This window comes from Emydura macquarii, unplaced genomic scaffold (assembly GCF_026122565.2).
Source record: "Emydura macquarii macquarii isolate MOO-44397 ecotype Brisbane River unplaced genomic scaffold, CSIRO-AGI_Emac_v2 contig_3062, whole genome shotgun sequence".
NCBI lineage: Eukaryota > Metazoa > Chordata > Testudines > Chelidae > Emydura > Emydura macquarii.
Genome location: NW_027133199.1, coordinates 5,941,112 through 5,962,286, shown reverse-complemented (window position 1 = coordinate 5,962,286; position 21,175 = coordinate 5,941,112). Strand labels below are relative to the sequence as shown.

At 41.6% G+C, this 21,175-nt stretch overlaps 1 protein-coding gene across 1 annotated transcript; it reads right to left on the bottom strand.

Annotated features, from left to right (window-relative positions):
• Positions 1-7,130: 7,130 nt before the first annotated feature.
• On the bottom strand, positions 7,131-21,112 carry HS3ST1 (heparan sulfate-glucosamine 3-sulfotransferase 1). Its single transcript, XM_067530334.1, has 2 exons — positions 20,931-21,112; positions 7,131-10,243 (listed from the first exon to the last, which is right to left on the bottom strand). The coding sequence occupies exon 2, from the start codon at positions 10,113-10,115 to the stop codon at positions 9,168-9,170; it is 948 nt and encodes a 315-aa protein (XP_067386435.1). The 5' UTR covers positions 10,116-10,243; positions 20,931-21,112; the 3' UTR covers positions 7,131-9,167.
• Positions 21,113-21,175: the final 63 nt, after the last annotated feature.

Here is a 21,175-nt window from a genome sequence, read left to right as displayed (position 1 = left end):
AATTCAACACGAGTAAGGGTAACAGAATATACCCCTGGGCAATGAAGGTTAGGAAGACGGTTCACTTCAGAGTTCTTTGCATCTTCTCCTGAAGCATCTGGCACTGGCCACAGTCGCAGCCAGGATTATATAGACTAGATCAGTGCTTCTCAACCCATGGCCTGTGGGGTCTTTCAGAGTGGCCCGCAGCTCCCCTCCCGCTGGCTGCAGAAGGGAGCTGCTGCCTAAGTATCTAGTGGTGCCAGTGCAGGCTCCTTGCTGCAGCCAAGGGGATAAGAGATCAATGCTCCTGTCCCCTAGCAGTAGCAGGGAGCACGGCAAAGTGCTCCGCCTGGGTCCCTAGGCACTGGGGTCCCTGCTGGAGCCAGAGGGAGGGGAGCACTGATCTCCCATCCCCCTGGCTGCAGAAGGCAGCTGCTGTCTAAGTATCCAGGTGGAGCATGTTGCGGGTGCAGGCTCCTTGCTGCAGTCAAGGGGATGGGAGATCAGTGCTCCCCTCCCCTTGGCTGTAGCAGGGAGCACTGCAAAGCACTTCACCTGAGTTCCTGCTGGTGCCACTGCCTAGGTAGTTTCCCTGCTGCAGTCAGGGGGACGGGAGATTCTCCTCCCTGAACTCCTTCCCTCTGGCTGCAGTGGAGGGAGAGGGGGGCTGCTGGCAGAGACTGGTGGCCCATCAGGGTTGTAAAAATTATATGTGTGGTCCTCAAGCCAAAAAGATTGGGAACCACTGGACTAGATGAACTACTGGTCTGACCCAGTTTTGTGGTTCCTGTGTTCCTTTCTTAAGCCACCTACTTGCACACGCTCACACACTTGCACGCACACACACTTTTGCAACAGTGGAGTTGAAATTTTAATCATATAAAGTCATAAATTAAGACTTACAATCCTAAAAAGGCACAAAAGCAAAATTCAAAACCCCAGGATGTTACCTTTTGTATATGTACATTCCAACAGGACCTTTCATTGCAAGACCACACCACATATGTACATTAATGCTATTAATAATGCCTACTTCTATGTGTATCTTACGTTCAAGAGGGGTAGTTCAGATATAAATGGTACATGATCCATCCTATTTACGGTCTTTCAGAAGAACCAACATTAACATTCAATTTAAGGTAATATGTAGTAATAGTACAGGTATGAGCATCCATGGCTGTAGGAAAAATTCAATTCCTTTGTATTATATTGTTCTATTTGCCAAATATATTGGAAAATATCATAATTCCAACTATATAAATCCAGGGTACACCCACATCTTGAATAATATGTGCAGTTCTGGTTGTCCCATCTCCCAAAAGATATATTAGAATTGAAAAAGGTACAGAGAAGGGCAACAAAATGATCAGGGATATGGAACTACTTCCATACGTGGAGAGATTAAAAAGACAAGGCCTGTTCAGTATGGAAAGAGATAACTAAGGGGGGATAGGATAGAGGGCTATGGCATTAAAAATGGCGTGGAGAAAGTGAATAGGGAAGTGTTATTTACCCCCTTCTCATAACACAAGAACCAGGGTCACTTGAAATCAACAGGCAGCAGGTTTAAAATAAACAAAAGAAAGTACTTCACACAGCGCACAGTCAACCTGTGGCACTTGTTGCCAGGGGATGTTGTGAAGGCCAAAAGTATAACTGGGTTCAGAAAAGAATTAGATAAGTTAATGAAGGATAGGTCCATCAATGGCTATTAGCCAAGACGGTCAGGGATGCAACCCCAGCTCTGGGTTCCAGGGATGGATCCTTTGAAATTGCCCAGTTCTGGTGATTGCCTCTGAAGCATCTGTCACTGGCCGCTGTTGGAAGACAAGATAGTGGGCTAGATAGACCATTAGTCTGACCCAGCGTGGATGTTCTTATTACCCATTGCTGTGTGAGGAAATGAAGATATTCCATATTAAAACGAAAGACGGCAGACCCATACATTTGAATTTTGTTCAGTTAAAATCTCATACATAACAGCACATTTAAAAAGGCCATATTCTACTCTTAATAATAAGTATGCCTCCCCATTGATGTCAGTGTATTCCATAGATGTCTGAGAGGAATTTGGCCAGTAATTTTTGCATAAAATGACTTTTCTTTTTTCTTTTTAACTACAGTAAAAATGTCATAGATTAAAAGGGTGGGATGGGAAAGAGACGCACAGCCAAAACTTCAAGAGCAGACTCCATAACGCAATGTAATGATAGCAATGGGTATAACAAAAGAGGTATGTTGAAAGAACTCTTCTTTTTCTTGGAGGTGTAGCTGAGTCTGGGTTAGCTTTTGGATCTTGGATTTTGATCAGTTGAGTTAAATACAGCTTGGGGTACAAGTTGATGTTATTGTTGAAGAATTGATTACTAAAACCTAAGAAAGGAGGCAAGACACCCACTTTGCTAGCATAACACTATGATAGGCTACTCCACTGCTTCACTCTAAATTCATTGGGTGAAATCCTGGCATCACTGACGTCAGTGAGAATATTGCCATCAATTTCAATGGTGCCAGGATTTCACCCATTGCCTCTTCATCACATGGATTATGTGCCTGAATTGTATTACTTGCTGAATTCAGTCCTGATCATGCAAAGGACTCCTCCCACGTGTATGAGTCTGCCCACACAGAACTGGCAGGATCAGGGCCTTAGATCATGTTTTAGCAGAGCACAATATCCACAATCAATGACTAAAAATATCAGATATACACAACTGTATTTAAAAAGTGATAACATAGTTCATAGCAGCCATTGCTATCATAGACAACACTAGATGGTATCCAAGCACTAACCAAGCTAAAACTTTCTTAGCCTTTATAATTAAACCAAATTAGATCTTTTCAGGCCAAGGCCAGTTGCTTTCATGCATCCAGCTGTTTCTCCCTACCCTGGCTTGCTTATTTTATATATCCCAGAATCCATTTAAAATCTGCTCACTGTCTGAGTGTATTGCACTAATTTTAATGCTGTATCAATTATTGTATGATTGGGAAGTTGAAAATTTTAAGGTGGATGGTTATTGTTGCAGAAAAAGAGTAGATAATGTTCTACGCAATGTAGAGGCTATCTCCACTTTCTATGTGCAGGAAAATAATAATATAAGTCCCTTTAAGTCTAATAGAATTTTTGAGATTTTTCATATGTGACTGGGCTTTCCACTACATTTGCATTGATGCTTTACTATATTCATACATGCCTTCCAATATAACTGGGAACATGTAGTTAGAAATTAAGGCAAGTGACTGGGAGTATGGTTAAAATAATAAATATTTTACTTATAAAAGTAGGGGCAGTCTCATGAATTGGACAGCTAGCATGTATGCAATAGCAAGTTGAGTACATTTTGTTTAAACATCATTTAAATATTTATACTTGTTTCACAGTTCTATATTCTCCCAAAGTGTGGTGTAGATGCTTCTGACCATTACGGGGCACCACCAACATGATTTTTGGACCTAGCAGATACAGGAAAAATGTCAAGAATGACACCAGGAACTGTATATGGCCTTTAAATCTGACCATAGTCTTTGACTCTGTCAACTGTGAGGCTCTGTGGAAAATCATTTCAAAATTTGATTGTCCGTGTAAATTTACCACCACTGTAAGACTCCTCCACATCCAGATGATTGCCTCCATCCTGTGCAGTGGCTCTGCCTCTGAGCACTTTTCCATTCAAACTGGCATAAAGCAAGATTGTGTACTGGCACCCATTCTTTTCTTCATTTTCTTTGCAGCTATGAAAATGCATTGGCATCCAATACTGGAGTAACAGCAACCTCTTCAAGCTCTCTTGCCTCCATGCTAGAACTAAAATACCATCGACAACAAGAACTGAACTCCAGTTTGTAGATGATTGTGCTGTAGTTGCACATTCAATGGAGGATCTACAAACAGCCTACAAACAACTGCTTGTCAGAAGCTTACAAAAGCTTAGGGCTAACCCTGAACATTGGCAAAACAAAAGTTTTCCAACAGCCTGCTTCTGGTCAGTCATCAGACCCAGCAAGGAAAATCTACATTGTCAGAGAGGAACTGGAAAATGTAGAACACTTTGCTTTTAACTTGGCAGCCATCTTTCAATAGAGGGCAAACATAGATTTCAAGATTCAGCACCAAATCCATTGTGCCAGCTTTGCCTTTGGCAGACTCCCGCCGGGTGTTCTACAATCACAATGTCAGAATACACACTAGACTTTTAGTGTTAATCCCAACTCTCTTCCACAGCTGTGAAACTTGGGTGATCTACAGAAAACACATGAAAAACCTGGAATTCCAGTACCAGCACTTTCTCCGGAAGATCCTCAACATAAAGTGAAAGGATTGCTGTACTAATGTCAGTGTCCTCACGGAGGCCAACATCTTCCGTGTTGAGGTCCTGATTACCCAGCGCCAGCTGAGGTGGAGCAGGTATTGAGTGCGCATTCCTGATGCATACCTACCAAAACAATTGTTGTATGCTCAACTCACCAAAGGAGAAAGGAAATGGGAAGGCCAAAAGAAATGTTTCAAAGATACCCTCAAGACAAACATCAAGAGATGTGGCATTGACATCACATACTGGGAGACAGTAGCCCAAGATAGGGCTAATTGGCAAAGACTTGTCAGAGAAGGAATGGCCATTTTTGAGGAAAATTGCCTCACCTTGGTCACATAAAAATGCCAAAAAAGAAAGGACAGACAACTGTCATGCAGTAATTGTGGCCCAATCCTGCCTTCCAACACCACCTGTAATGTCTGCCAATGAGTCTGCAGCTCAAGGATCAGACTCCTTGGTCACCAAAGGACCTATATAAAATAAAACCTGTAAAAGAGATCATCCTCGACTCGAGAGATCGACGACGACAATGATGGTGTAGATGCTAGTGGTCATTCAGGACATCCTACAAAATCAGGACCATATTGTGTCTCTCAAACCATGGTTCACAGCAGAAAGTGATCTCTCTGCCAGAACTCCACCTAAGGAGCACAAGTTTCAGCAGCACTTCCATCGTCACCCTTTTAGTGGATGCGCCTTTAAATGCCTGAGCAGCTGGCTGATTTGGAAGGATGGCACATGTCTGTGATCCTAGCCTCACCCTATCTCTTTTTGGGTAGCTAGAGTCCATTTGGGTGCTAGCAAGGAGCAGTACCTGTGCTTCCCTAAGAGTCATGACACAGAGAAAGGGAAATGTTTCCACCACCCTCTATTGCCAAGCTGAGCTATGCAAGGTTGGCTAAAATTGAGCCTCATATGTGAAGTTTTCATCTAAGCTATACTTGAGTTGTCAGATCTGAAGTGCCTCAACAACAGGTTAGGTTAGCAGGTATAATGTTGCCTTTCCTTTCCTCCAGTCCCAAACTCACTTCAATAAGTCAGAAAATGACTACACAGATTTTTATAAAGCTTTCCAAAACAATGTTGTTTCTGGTCTGAGAGCAAATATATAGCCACAGAAGTTAATGCAAAGAGATATTTAGAACAATTGTATAATATCAACTGTACCTATGGCAATGCTATAGTAAAAGTAATAGCAAAAATCCTGGGCTGCTGCTGCTAAAAGGATTTCCCCCTCCTACTCCAATCAAGTCTTACGTACCCCTAATCATCTTGCTCCATATTCCTTACTTTAAGGAGTTACCATTATGTTTTCAACTCAATCCTCTTCTCTTATTCACTATGTGCTGTACATGCAAGCACATTAGCTGATTTTCTAAGGTGAATACCAACAAGTGCTGTGAATCAAAGGGCCGATCTTAGTCTTTCAATGCCACTTTGACTAATGACTTGATTGGATAATCATCGTTTCTGCTTTCAGTCACAGGAGGGGTAAGTCTAATATACTAGATACCTTTGAGGTGCTATATTTTATTTTGTACTTTTCAAGGAATGAGCACATACTTGGCTGTCAGCCCTGAAGAAATCAGCTCTCTGGAAAAACATCAGAGTGACTGTACTTTACACCTACAACTGCAGAATTTTTACAAAAGGAAATAGCTGTATTGCTCCACATTTGAAAGGTGTTTATAGGGAATCCTTCCACTTCTTAATAAAGCTGGCTAAATAGCTCAAAACTTTGCCATGGATATTCACTTAACTATACGTTTGAATTTGCTTCAGTCAAGGCTGTGTCTCTCTTTTGTTTATTTTTTTGCAAATATGTTTGCTAGGAGAAATTTTTGCAGAAATATATTTTTGGAAAGTTAATGTTTAAACTTGTAAATGTGAGAGTATTCACACCAGAATCCCCATTCTAAGTGTAGCGCTTCAAAATTGGTGAACACAGTAACATTTGATTTCTTATATATGTCCACTTGTAGCTAATGCAGGGAGTGATGTGCTGCCAGAACATAAAAACTGGTTCACTCAAAACTGTTACACCTCAATGTGAAACAGATGCGACACTGTTCAGATAAAATACTCTCTCTCTCTGAAACACACACAAGATGCATCTTTCCCTCCCCCCAAAATTGTGAAACCTCTACACTCTCAGCAGATCATTTCCCCCTAGTTAGCACCTAATTGGGCCCTTCTGGCTGGCCTCCTACTTGGCAATTGTTCCTCACAACTGTAGCAGTGGTGGCAGGTGAATCCTCAGATGGAGAGAGGCTCCTCCATGGTGGCTGTGAGGCCACCAACACCCTGCATACCCTGGAAGCTTTCCTCCAATGAGACCATGAAATCAGGACTTTTCTGTGGCTGCCCCAAGGACCCCCTTAAAAGGTGGGTGCCACTGAAAGGTGGTGTGGAAAATTTTATCCAACACAAAGCTGTATTAGCTTTCGTGGGTAATTGCTGAAGTTGACTGAGGAGCAAATATGCTTCCCTACTACCCCAGTTTCCATATGTGAATCCTGACTCCCTGCACAACCCTTCATGAGATCCCACAATGAAAGAGACAATAGTTGTGTAGGGGAGATTCTGCCTCTCCACCCCTTCTTCTGTGTAGATGAGTGGAGGATTCCCTCCCCATATGGACTTCCTTGGTACATTGAGTCAGTGACTGGCAGTTCAATCAAGATGGGGGATAACAAAAAAAATCCATTCAATCTGAATGCACTGAGCTACTGCCAAATTGGTAAGTGTTGTTTAAGCAGATGCTTTACAGGTGTCAGATTCTAAATTCTGGTCTTCTAATGCTGACATTGTCAAATAAAAAGACAGATGAAATAAAGAAAATATTTTTATTCAGTACAATAGTCTCATTTTAAGTTTTTTTTCCACATTTTTATTTAAAATAATTAAATCAATAAATAAAAAAGCCTCTCAGATTGAATCCAGCATGGGAAGTACACAAGGAATGGAGAAAAAAAAGCAGGTACAAATCTCCATGCAAGCAGCATTGTATATGATGTTTGCATCCAGAAGATGATGCACAAGCAGCCTAGCACAGTCTGGTCCTGAACCCCACTCCGTCTCACCATCAAAGGTTAATGTATCCACATTTCAGTCATATTAAGTATTGTAACTATCTGTTCAGAATTTGATGAAAAATTCAGTTTGTGTGTCATTGTGCAGTTGATCTGCATATTATAGATCTTGGGCAGATTCCTCCATTACAACTGGAGAGTTTACATCTGAAGTACAATTCTGGGCCTTGTCTAGTATTTGCTCTACTTTCAAAAATCTATGGTCACCAAAACATGAAAATTCCTACTGTAGACAAGGAAAGCCATACTTTGCATTGTTAAGAGTTGCTCTGTTTCCAGCAGAGGGAGGGCCATGGATCTTGGAAGAGAGGAGAGGGGAAGAAAGGAGAAAGTGGTAGGTCTGATTCTCATTTGCACTAAGAACAGATCTACACTTAAAAAGCTGCAGCACTGCCGGTGTGTGTCAGTGAAGACACTACCTACCCAAACAGGAGGGCTTCTTCTGTCAGCATGGATACTCCACCCCTGCAAGAGGCTATGTTGATGGGAAAAGCCCTCCTGTCAACATAGTGCTGTCTACTCTGGGGGTTAGGTCAGTTTAACTGCATCACTCTGAAGCGTGGGGTTTTTCATATCCCTGAGTGATGTAGTTACATCAACCTAATTTCTTAGTGTAGTGTAGTGGTGTAAGACACCTCTGTGGCGGCATAAAGGGGCTTTAATATGTGAGCAAAAGTAATTTACACTCACTTTTGGAACCGTTGCATAGCCAGAGCTGTGTTCTGGGGTACAGCCCTGGAAATCTGCAGGTATCTGCTTTATATCCATGGATATCTGCATCTGCGGATGCAGTTGTATTGTTTTCTATCTTTGCAGATCGTGGATCGGATGCAGATCCAAGTTTTTGTATCCATGCAGGTCTCTAACAGTGAGATAGGGGATTAGTGTGGGTGCGGTTACATATAAAAGGTGGCATGCAGATTACGGGTCAGATACAAGTTAATTATCGCATATGTGGATATGATGCGGATGCAAATTTTTGTATCCATGCAGGCTCTATCCAAGGGTCTTAACATAAATGAGAATACAGCCATTCATTTCTAGAGGTTAATGCAACTAATGGCTCATGAGTGTGTGTTGTTTGTCAGTGATTCTAATGCAGAAATAAATGCTATAAAATTTAGGAACAATCATGAGCAACCTTTAAAATTTACCAGTATTGCTTAAATCCTTAACTCCCATTTTTCAGTATAAAGAACATATACATGCGGAGACTAAGTAAGGAGTATTCCGTTATTCATGACATGTCATGTCCTAATAAGTATGTGATGTATCACTTTAGTAAGAATTAATTGTATAAAGCAGGTTAGAGAGCTTTGCTGACTATAGTGACTTTAAAATTAAAGTCATTAGAAAAAACAACAAAAAGGGAAGTGTAAAAGTTCATGTGGTCATTCATAATAAAGAGAGAAATTCCAGATACTATATTTCAAAGATTCTGATAATTCTGAAGGATTTTGTAGAAATGAATTTCTTATATATTAAACAGACAACACAATCTCAAGAAAACATCTTCTGCAGTGAAATATTTTAGTTTCTTCGTATAGAGACATAATACACAATGTGCCAACAACAACCATGAAAAACAATACAAAATATCTTTAAGTTTAACAAGTAGAAAAATATAACTAGTTTATATGGCAATTGTAACTCTAATACTGTACATAAGTATTTATGGATTTTACAAATAAATTATAGCTAAAATGCCCTTTTTTAAATAATTTCTAAGTGTACACTGAAACTTAGGCTCTGAAGCTTAACACTAACTTACCATAAATTAGTGCCAGTCAAATGTTCTGCCAACAAGCTCAAAGAATTTCCTATTAGGTTCATGGAAATATTCATGCAGTTTATCAAGTAAACGAGAATCTACAAGAGGGTGTGCTCTTCCTTTTGACTCATGTAAACAACGCTCCCTACCACTATCCCTTAGGCAATAGAAGCCTTTCGTTTTATTGAAGTAAAAGTTTGAAGCATTTATTTGAGGTGACAACTTTAAAAAGCTCTCTACCTTCTCTATTTCTGGGAATGGATCTTTGATTAATTTATCCCCATCTACAATGTGAATGTGACCAAGAGGAAAATACTTCAACCAGTTTTGCATGTGAAAGTAATATAAGCTTCTGTTTATTGCCTTGTAGTCCACATTGAGTTCACCATCTTTAATCAGGAATTCTTCAATGGATGGATACGACTTGTGCTTTTGCACATGATTATAGAACACTTGGGTGTAATCGGATAGTACTCTCTCACTTGGGTCTCTTAAAATAAGGAGTAGTCTCATTGACTGGTTCATATTATAAACTCTTTCAGGCACTTTGGGTGATGTGAAATATGCTGGGGTTTTTTCCACTGTGATCTGATGGGGATAGGAGAATGGCATTTGATTAATATACCACTGCAATCCATTTCCATAATGATCTTCCCAGTCAAAGAAATGGACTTCGCTTTCTGCTGCTGCAATATCTGGATGAAGACTCAACATCTCTAATAAGGCTCTTGTTCCACCTTTTCTTACTCCAATAATGATAGTTTGTGGTAGCTGCTGGCAAGATCCATTAAAATGAATGTTTCCTTTGAAGTCATTTTTGAGAGATGTTTTCTTTAAAAGCTCTTTCTGAACAGACTGAGCAGTGGTCTCAGCCTTAGAAATTACAGCTGGTCTGGAAGGCACTATATGAGGTTGAACAATAAGCAGCAGAGTTCCGAATAGAAGAACTGCCATGGCAGAAGTTCTTAATCTGGTTTCACTCAACCAGGTAATGGGTCATGGAGTGATGTCCACATAGAACAGTCTGTAAAAGTTGTGTTCCTTTTGCTGACTGAGCACGTACTTCTCAAGCAGAGCAGTCACTAGGGAAAGAAAGAGAAACACATCAATGTATACTCAAATATATCACTGCTAAAAGCTACATTGTTATGTTAAATATCATCCTGGTTTCTGCAACAGATCAAACTTTCTAATTCTCCCAAGGGTACACTTCAACATTATAGGATATTATTAAACTTTCAAAGACAAGTAAATATAATAACTGCACAAGAAAGTGTGTTCCTGCCATTTGGAGACAAACATTATAAAGTTTTCTCTTCACGCTAATATCTAAGATGCCTTTAGGGTGTAATAATTTCTTATTTATGTTACATGACTTCAATGGGTTTACATTAGTATATAACATGCAAATTTGATACCATTAACTACTAGTGTAATAAATGTCCTGGAACCATAGCCCAGAAAGAAAGAGAGTAGGCCTGGGCCAGTGCATTCCTGTTCCAATTACTGGTCCTTTAAATATGGGAATTCTGGGAGCTGTAGTCCCTTGAGGGGTCATGTGACTGCAGCCTGGAAGCAGAGCCTGCTGGGGGAAGTCAGGCTATTAAAAAAGAGCTGCCTGTAATAGTAGGAGAGTATGGTGTCTTACTATGGGGAAGTTCTGGAGAAAGTGTGAGAGAAAGGGCTGGGGACAAAGGCCTGGGTGGGAAATGGCTTGGCAAAAAGTGAAGTAGGGGGCTTTGAGTGAAGTTGACATCCAATGAACATAGGTTCCCAGGGCTGGAGTAGTTGGGCTCCCTTATGGTCCTATTTACAGAAGGTGACAAAGCCCTGCAACGGTGTGGAAGAATGCAAGAAGGAAGACATGCCCTGAGTTAAATGACTGTGAAAGACTAGGAGTTATGTTTGGATTGTTGTGTGAAGCTTTTCTATGCTCTAGAACAGGAGGAATTTGAGTTAATATAATTGTTTGATTTCTCCCTGAGGGCCAGGTCATGTACACACTAACTCAACTGACCAAGCAGAGGAGAAACTGAGGTACATCTAGGAAACAGAGTCAAAGCTGCAACCTGATCCTGGAATGAGGTAAAATTACTATTACAAATCTACCATAGATTATAGTGCACTAGTATCATTGAGTCTTGGAGGTTATCTTTTTGTTATTGTACATGTTGTGTTAATTCTGAATGTTTCCGCAAAATGTTGAACAAGTATTGGTGATGATAATTAGTCTAATGCTGGCATAGGAACATACTTATGGGATATTACTGACCCTCACTTCATGAGGTGATTGGCAGAGTCCACAGACACATTATGGTATACCAAGTTAATTTTCAGCAAGAGGTACTGATTCTATTATGAGATTTTAAATCCTCCAATTTAAATGCTCATATTTCTCTTAAGAATCAGGCTGGGTCTTTTACAAGCTGTTATCACATTGCATTTTAATTTAATTTAAGAAAATACTATCCTATCTTTTGGTGCTCATTGTGATTAGTTTTAGACATAGATTGGCCTGTTTTGTCGTGTCAGATTTGGTGTGAAAATGCTAGCTATGCCAGTTAACCATCTTCTGAGTTAGGTATAGGCTGTACCTACACAAGGGTGATCTGCTGACATTTACCACCATTCTAAGCATCAGTGGGCTAGTATAGGCAAGGCTGCAGACATCTGCCAGTGTTGCCTAACCCTGGTCAGAATTTGAAGCCACAAGGAGAGAACGTATAATTGTTGTGACTTGCTGGGGTAGTGAAATGCTAAGGTTAAGTATGGGACAGCCTGCACTGAACAGCCCCAAAAGGCTGAAACCCTGAGCTACACATCATCTGCCTGAAAGAATACAGGGGTTAGATACTGGAAATGCTTCAATGTATGAAAACAAGTTGGGAGAAGGGCACAGGACCCCAGAACTGGTATAAAAGCATGGAAATTGGCCCTCCTGGAGATCCCCTGGAGCCCATTGGATTTGAGAGCAGAGCCATGACTTATCCTATGGAGGAAGGGGTACCACAATCTGTCTTTTGATGTATCATTCAAAAGCATGATGTAGGGAAACTCCGTAAGCTTTCTTTCCCTCTTTGCCCCAGCACAGGTTTTATCAGGCAGCAATGTGACTTTGTGTCATTAATCTCTTTCTTTTACTCTCCCCTCCATCCCCTCTCACACACAAATAGTTCTTGACATATCTGCAATTATCTCAATAAATATAAACCAGCTATGAAATAATACCAAAAATATGGCACTCACTGGTGTGGTCTATACCATAAGGACTCCACTACAGATAACTTCACCCTGGATATCCTGAATGAATTATTCTAACTTCACACTTAGTTGCAATGTGAGCAAATGTTGCAGCAACAACCTCCTTAGGTGGATGGTTGCTGGCCAGAATATTAAAACAACAAAATATCAAATCTTGGTTGATTTTGAAGTAATTAAGGGAACAGCCACTATTCCACAGTATGTTTTAAGTGGGCGAGCTCCGTAAATAGTAAACCTGAGTTTTCCTATTGAACCTCTTCAACAACAGCTCAGCCTTTTTTCCTGCAGAAATCCTATTTTTCCAGTAATTATAAGACCCTGATGAAGCAAGCCCTTACTCCTGTGTAGTCACACTGAAGTAAACTGAGTTACCAGTAAACCCAGGTTTCTGTGAATACTGCTGTGCACTATTATTATTTGAACTGTTTACTATTTAGCTACCTTCAAGCTTCAATGAAACAAAATGCCTTTATTATTTTATGAATTATGCCTACCAGTTCATCAGAGTCTCATGAAAATGAATACAAACAGAACCACTGAAAGTATTGTTTCATGCCAGTGGGGCCTTTTTTTTCTACCCACGTCCTTTTAGCTAGGAAGGGTATGCCAAAGGAATGGTTTTGGGGGAACGGAGCACACAGTGAAGAGACTCTGCATTGTTATATTCTTGCAGTAATGTAGTAGTGGGCCCATCAGAATTAAATATGCAGTGTCTACTGTCCCATTCTGGCAAGCTGACCTGCACAGGGGGACTCCTGAGCCTCTGTGGAGCTCCAATGCTGTCTTATCTCTTTTTTTCTTTACTTGAAACACTTGCTTAGGTTTTTTTTTATTTATTATTATTTTTTATATATATATGTATAAAGCTGCAAGTCTTTGGCACATCATGAGATCTCGTAGTAATTCAGGAGGAGTTTCCCCATAATGTCAATGCATCTGATTCTTGCCCTGCATTTGTTCAAAAAGGCAGCACTAGATATTTGATTATGACATTAGTAGTATTTATCCTCTTTGCACATGACCAACTAACCCTGTCCTTGGCTGTTCAGTTTAAAATATATTCCTTTTTGATTACTGACTAATTTGTGTTTCTGTTTCTTAAATGTACCCAGCATGTTGAGACTTCGTTATGATTTGACCATTTTCTGGGTCACTTATTTTTGCTGTGCTGGACTAATACAACAATACTAGGTGAAAGCTCATGCTGTCATGTGGATGTATTCATAAAATGTAAAAAAACTGAAAATGGCTGAAAACTTAAAAATTGGATGGTACCAGACCGTGAATTCCAGTGATGATTGAATCTGGTGATATTCTAAACAAAAAGAGCTCTCAGCCATGCTCGTAGCTTTTTCCATCAAACTTCACACTGGCTCTACAGACATTCTAGGCTTCAGTGTCAATCCTGGAATCGTATTACATCTATGATGGATAGTAGCATTCACTCATAATACACCATATACATTTAACAAAACATTTGTTATATGGGCAAAGTGATATCCATGAAAAAAATTGCACATGCATTGGTTTGTTACTTCAGTTTTCTCCTATTACGCCCTCCTTAGGATATTAAGCAACTTACTGATGTGTACATTAGGATTGCAGCAGTTTATATAAAAATAAGGATGCTAACATACACTATATAGCTTTGCCATTTGCAAACCTTGAGAAATGTTTTGACAAGAATAAGCTCTTGAAGGTAAGCTTAACAGCCACTCTGCCAAATTACTTTCCTGCTTCAAGAATTTCCTTCACTGTTTCCAAAAGTCATTTAGAGCACACATGACTTCACAGAATGACTATGTATTCCAGATTAATACAAAAATTTGACTGACAGTGTCATTAGTGTATCCGCTACAAATAAATGAGTTGGTGAGAGAAATACAGCTAACATTAAATGGTGCTTTGAGGATTATACCTAAATGTTTTTTAAAATTCTATTGCTTTTTCTTAATCTCTTCTGCAATTTTCTCAGATTAATTAGCAAAATAGTGGTCACATTATTTATTCGGTAAGATTCATTGTGGAACAATCAAATCAGTTTTCACAGTTATCATTGACTTTGAAAAAGATTTTAGCTCAGAAATAAATGGACAACTTTTTTCATTGTAAATGCAATTAGGAAAGAAGTGAGAACTGTCATAATGACTGAATTTCATTTTTTTTAAGCACCTCTGTTTCTATCTATGGTACTTATATGGTCTCATTATCATAGTATCGGAGTGCCTCTCCAATCTTTAATATATTTTATCCTCACTCATGGGGCATTTTATCTAAGACCTGATTTGAACTAACTTCATTTTAAAGTGGATATTAAATACTGTTTAAGACAATTATTTGGTCAGTATCAGTCACTTCCCTTCTCATATGGGAAAATAAGAAGCTGAGAGGATATAGGTTGGGAATTTCAAAGAAGCCTAAGAGAGCTAGTGTCCAGATCCATTGAAATTCAATGAGTCAGGGCTTTAACTCTTGAAAATCCTACCACAGAGATTTATAAGACAGTAGCAGAGCTGGAAACAGAAGCCAGATCTCCCGACTTCCAGTCCTATGCAATTGTTTTAATAAAAAATCAAAAGAAAGTGAAAAAATGATTCAGTATCTGTACTCAGAACCATGGCCCCTTAAACATGAACACAGAAGACCATTCTTAAACTAGACACGTACTCAATTCTAAACAACATCAGAAGATTATTTTAATAATAATTATGTGAAAGCAGAAATGCTGCTTCTCAGACCCCACCAATAGAAACTGCAAGGGAAAGAGACTCGCTGTTGAATCATAGTAGTCTAATACAGATGAAATGATTTGTAGTGATGCAGAAATTACAAACTCACTGTCATTCCGACTACACTAGGCTTTTCCCCCCCAACACATCCCACTTTTGCAGCTATGCTGGCGGTAGCCTTTGTGTAGACCATCCTCTGACATTTAAACAACAGTTTATCCCAACACTGCTCAGAGCAGGTGTAGATGACGCTGTGGCTAAAATGACAACAGCTACCAGAACATTGCCAGTGCTAAGCAGTTGGTAGGAAATGTAAAGGAAAAGAGACTAGTGCAGACAAGGTATCTGGACCTGATCCTTCAGTAGCTTCAGTTCCCCATCCGGAGACATTCTGAACACCATGCAGGATCAGACTTAGTTACATTCTGCCCTCTATTACACTTGTACAAACTAGGTCCCATATGGTCTTCTCTTGTATGAAAATCCAAAGGAGCGGGCAAAAGATTTTAGCAAGGAAATCTCCATGAAGAGCTCCATTGGAGCCACACAACCAAAGTATAGCTTCTGTAAGGATGCTGATGGAAAGGAGAAACAGTTGTATTAACTCCTTCACATATCTTTCATGTGGTCAGAAGGATGAATTCCCACCCTCACTCACCTGCATCTCCACCCCCACTTACCCAAACAAACACAGCTCCCAGGTCCTGCTGTGAAGAATGTATGATGCGGCAAAGGCATCTGAATCTTTTTTGCTACCCCGCAGATCTCCCTACAAGGAAGGATGCACCTGAGGGATCTCTTAGTGCACCCTAATAAATGGGCACAATCTGGCACAAGAGATGGGCCTGAATGAAAATGCCAGATTTGAGTTCTTAGTGGCTGAGGCTCATCTCTAGTGCAAATTCCTTACCTCTAGGAGACAAGTTGGAACCCCACAGGAGAGCTCCAGGCTTTCCAAAGTATCTGGATATTTGCACACAGTAAGCTGATCAGAATTTAGACTTTAAGGCACTCTGGATGCCAGACTTCTTGTAATGAATTGTGCTCTTGAACTCTACTGTGGAGTATATCATCAGGCATACAGTACTGCATTGTCATTTTAAAAGGTTTAAAACTATCCATGCTGCACAATCCCTAGACAGGCTTATTTATATTGAGAATATGTCCGGCTGAACTAATGTAAACTTTGCAGCACTAGTTATTTGGAAAACAAGCAATTTAAAAAACCAATTAAAAGTGGCCTTTACAAATAGAATATTTGTGTAAGATGGTACTGGTTTAAAATGAGCTAAACATGCTTTAGTATTTTTTAAGAATTTCCAGTATAAGTTCTCTATAGTAGGAACACATCTCTTCTACAAATGGAATGAATGTCTGACTTTATACGTTCTCCCTATTTTGTTTGTTATATGTTCTGTTCAAAACGCCACAACTAGCATTTTGGGACTAGTTGTAAGAAAACTCCCCCATATATCTGCAGGACTTCTAGTAGAAACTGCCACAGGAAAAGTACTGAAATGGGAGCTCTTAAAGTGCAAAGGAGAAAATATTTTAAGTTGTCTAATAGCAGTCTTACAAAACATTTTGTTTCTTCATAGGAAACAATTCTTTCCTGTAATAGTTCCCTCTACAGCAAAACTTTTCCCATGCCTTCCTCATGAAGAGATTCATCCCACACTTTTTTTTTTTTAGGTGTTTCTAAATTCATAAGAATATTTTCTTCTTTTTTCAAGGAAAAAAATCAATATACTACAGCTTTTAAGTAACACATGGTAATAAAACATTCAGATTCTAGTTTTCTACTTTTATTGCCTGGATTTATCTGTGTGTACAGTGAATTTACAAAGATGAGTATATTAAAAGAAACAGTATTGTATACTACATGAGAAATCTCAGGGGCATAAACTATTGATTACCTTTTGTAATACAAGAAAAATGCCCATCTATGTCTCAATAGAAGAGGAAAATAACTTGGAGCAAAATCAATTATTTGTTAAACCTCTACTATATTGGGTACTTGCCAAAATTTATGATTTTTTTAAAACAACTGCACCACTAATGGCATTAGTTTTGTTTTAGAACAAAAGATTCTCTAACTTCTATAACAATGGGAAGTCTAGTCTAGATTTCAGTATGGTTGGAATGGTATACAGTTCATCCGGAAAATATCTTTTGTCAGAAAGCCTTAAAAGAGTTATAAGCTTGATTTAAAATATATATATATTTGACTTCAGAATATCAGAAATCCCTAAACATTAATGTATGTAAATTTATATGTTAAGGAAGCCTGACTTGCTTGGTATTTGGCTGAGGTTTAACTATATTTCTGCACCCACAACACTAAATAAAGTTTGTAAAAATTAGTTTGATCCTGATGGAGTGGAATAAAAATAAATTGGAAAATACTATTATTTTTTGTGGCTTTTTTGTATTTTGCACTAAGGTTAAATGTCCCATCCCTCGGAAAATAATCCATCTTTTGACCCAAGCCAAGATTTTAATTTTTTCCTAAAGAAGAAGAGAGTTATTTCACTGCATTATCTAGGCTTCAAATAAACAGAGGTCTAACTCAAGACATTATTTTCCCCCTTAAGTAAAATAGTTAATTTTCTAATGCAGAAGGAGAAGAGAAACTCAAAACAGACTCACAAATGTGAAAGCTTTAACTATCCCTTACTTGCTATTGCATCAAAAACAGCTCCAAGAAAGTAACACGTCTGAAAGAGTAATGCTATCCACCTTTCTTGTCCCAAAATTCCACCCTTCATTTTAAATAAAACTATCCTTTTTTGCATTCCCTTCCATCATGTAGTTTCTCACCTTGATTTGTAATTGCAGGGCCTATTTCTAACTACTAGTCTATTATATAGAAAAAGCCAACCTTTTAAAATTCATCTTCCAAGCTGACCTCTACTCCTTCATGCCTCTGGTAACTAAACCGCTTCTCTTCAAACTAGTGCCAGACCAGAATGCTCACTGGTGAGGTCATCAATCTGCTAAGCCAATCAGTATAGTAGGCACTAGCTTCTGGAAGGAACAATCCTGCATTGGCTCTTGAAAGAGGACAAGATGAGCCAGCAGATATCTTCCATCTCTCATGTCTAATATAGGTGGATAAGAGCACACAGCCAATGAGATGCCCTCTTTCTCTAGATAATTGGGTAAATCAGAAGGAGCTTTTTTCCAGTATCTGAATCATGGCAACTTTAGAAACAAATACTGCTGTGTTAAGTTGGTGCAAATCCACTGCAGTCAGTGGAATTACTCCAAATTTACATTTGTGTAACACACTATTGTTTGTTACTGACCTGCCTGAAAAGAAAAATTAATGCTGCCGATGCAGGCATATTAAAAAGGGTTAATGTCAAAAGAACAGATACAACAGTGTTTTAAATATAGGGGATGGGAAACTAAATCTGAAGTCAGAAATACTAATTAACAGAAATGCAGTGTAATGTCAAGAGAAGAGGAACACATACTTGTTTTAAAAGTGCAAGAAAAACAGGAACAAAAGTAAATCTTATTTCACTAGCCTTATGCTGGTAAAAGCACTAGTACAATTCACTGATACGCACTGCATTAAACAGTCCCGTACAATGGCACATTTCCTTTCCATTAGGCAATGCTGTGAAATAAGTGGGGAGCATATACTGCAATGAATCTCACTGGAGTTGTGCAATGAACTGAGCAGTTTTTGCTGTCCTGTGTAGGAATAATGAGGGGCTCAGCTGGATCCCTGCTGGCCACTGCAGCTATCTCATGCACTTCAAAGCTTGGTATAGACACAAAGTTTGGGAGGATTAAATTCACAGGCCTTCACAGTTCTCTGTCCCTGTGCCTCCTGAGACGGAAGAGGCACAAGGTTTGGATAAAGATAACCTCGAACCACTGCACTACAGGGCGAGCAGGAAGCGGCATAACTTTTATATCCAAAAAAATCAATCTGAGAGATCACGTTGGTTATATTTCTCAGCTAAGTGTCTCCTAATGTTTTTAATGGATGGAACACAGGACACAATGATTTGCCAAGTTGCGCCCCTTTGGGAACGGGGTGGGTAGTAAGGCTTGTGTGTGTGTGTGTGTGTGTGTGTATCTTTAAAGAAGGCTTTAAAAAGTATCTTCCCCTGAATGATTGTTTTGTATTTCTCAGTAAGACCTTTGTAGTCTCTCAATTTTTAAGTGGCATCCACGCATGTTGTGGCAGCTTGCTTTCTGTCCTGTATATACTAGAAGGCAACAGCTCACCCGTTCCCCAAAAAATCCAAGCTGAGGTTTAATAATAATTAGCTCCCCCTTCAATTCCTCCTCCCCCTATCTCGGATGATCAGATCTATAGCTTGCCCTGTTCTACGTGGGTTTCAGTTCGGTGACATGCCGCTCAGCAGGCGAGCAGACTCGATGCCCAAAGGAACAGGAAAGTTATTCTGCTGCTCACTGAAACGCTGTGCGAGAGTCCGACTTCGCAGGCCGGTGTGTGACTCGGTCACAAGGGGTTTATCGGGAAAACAAAGATCCCTGCAAACAACTGCCGCCTTCCCACAAACATCATCAGCCCGTGCTCCAAGGCCAAACCTAGCGTAACATGCAAGCCCCAGCGGGCCAGGTGCCAGTCTGCCTGCTTCCTTCTCCCGGCTGACAGCCGACTGGCTGGGAAAGGTGGACGTGTGGGAGCTTGTCCAGCTGGGTAGCTGGGTGGGAGAGCCTGGAGCCTCCCGGAGGGACCCGCATGGCGGGAGACGATCCCGACAAAAAGCAGCAGAGGAAGCCGCTCCGGCGCTACCCCCCTCCTCTTCCAGTGCAGGGCATGCGATAGTCCAGGCTCCGCGCAGGGCCGGGCTCGCCCCCAGGGCGCCGCGAGCGGCCGGGCAGCTCGCTCAGTGAACCTGCTGGTGCCAGGTGCAGGGCTGAAACCCCCGCAGCTCAGACACCGACCGAAGGGCGAGTCCCCCACAGCGCCACCCCGTCCCCGCGGAGCGGTGCCCAGTCCCGGCCGGCCCCCGGAGCGGTGCAGAGTCCCCGGAGCGGTGCACTCGCTCACCTGGGCAATGTCCGCCTGAGACACTGCTGCAAACACGGGACCTCAGCCGCCCAGTGCTCCCTCTGTACCGCCACCCCAAACGGCCGCGCACCCCTCAACCCACGTGCCTGTCACCCTGTCCCCTTCCCCGAACCCCACTTTCCAATGCAACCATGAACCCCTGAAAGGTGCAAATACTTCATGCGCTGCCCCACGGCAGCCTCCCCATATGCCTCCTGAACCCCAACTTCACTCCCCAGCTACCACCCCATTATACCCCCTAACGTGTTCCCCATCCTCACTCCCAGTGTACCACTCAGCCCCAAACCCCAATATACCCCGCGTCCCCGATACGCCCCAATGTATCACCCCCAATACACACCGCGGCTCCCCATCCCTCTTTCCCCGTGTACACCCCAAAACCCGCGCCCCTAACCCTCACTCCTCCTGTACCACCCCCCACAACCCCCAACATACCCCGCGTGCCCCCCAACCCTCACTGCCCCGTACCACCCCCACCCCCATACACCCCGCGTGCCCCCCGCCCTCACTCCCCCTGTATCACCCCCCAAATCTCAATACACCCCGCGTGCCCCCCACCCTCACTCCCCCTGTACCACCTCAAACATCAACCCCAATACACCCACTGTGCCCCCCAACCTCCACGCGAGCCCCGCACCCTCACTTCCCAGGCACCACCCACGCAGCAAGCCCCGATCCCCCACTTGCCCCCCGCCCAGCCCGCACCTGCCCCTAGCTCACCCGCCTGGCGCCGAACAGTCCGCCGGGCTCCTGCCGCCGGGGCCGCCCCGCTGTGCCATGAACCGAGAGACGCCGCCGGGGCAGGGAGCAGCTGCGCGGGCGGGAGGCGCCCTGCTGGCCGGTGCAAGCACCGAGGCGCTGGGGAGCGAGGCGTGGAGTGGGGCGCGCTGATCGCTGCCGCTGCCGCCGCCGCCGCCACCCCAGTGACAGGCAGAGCGGGCGAGAGGCTGCGCTAATCCCGGCCG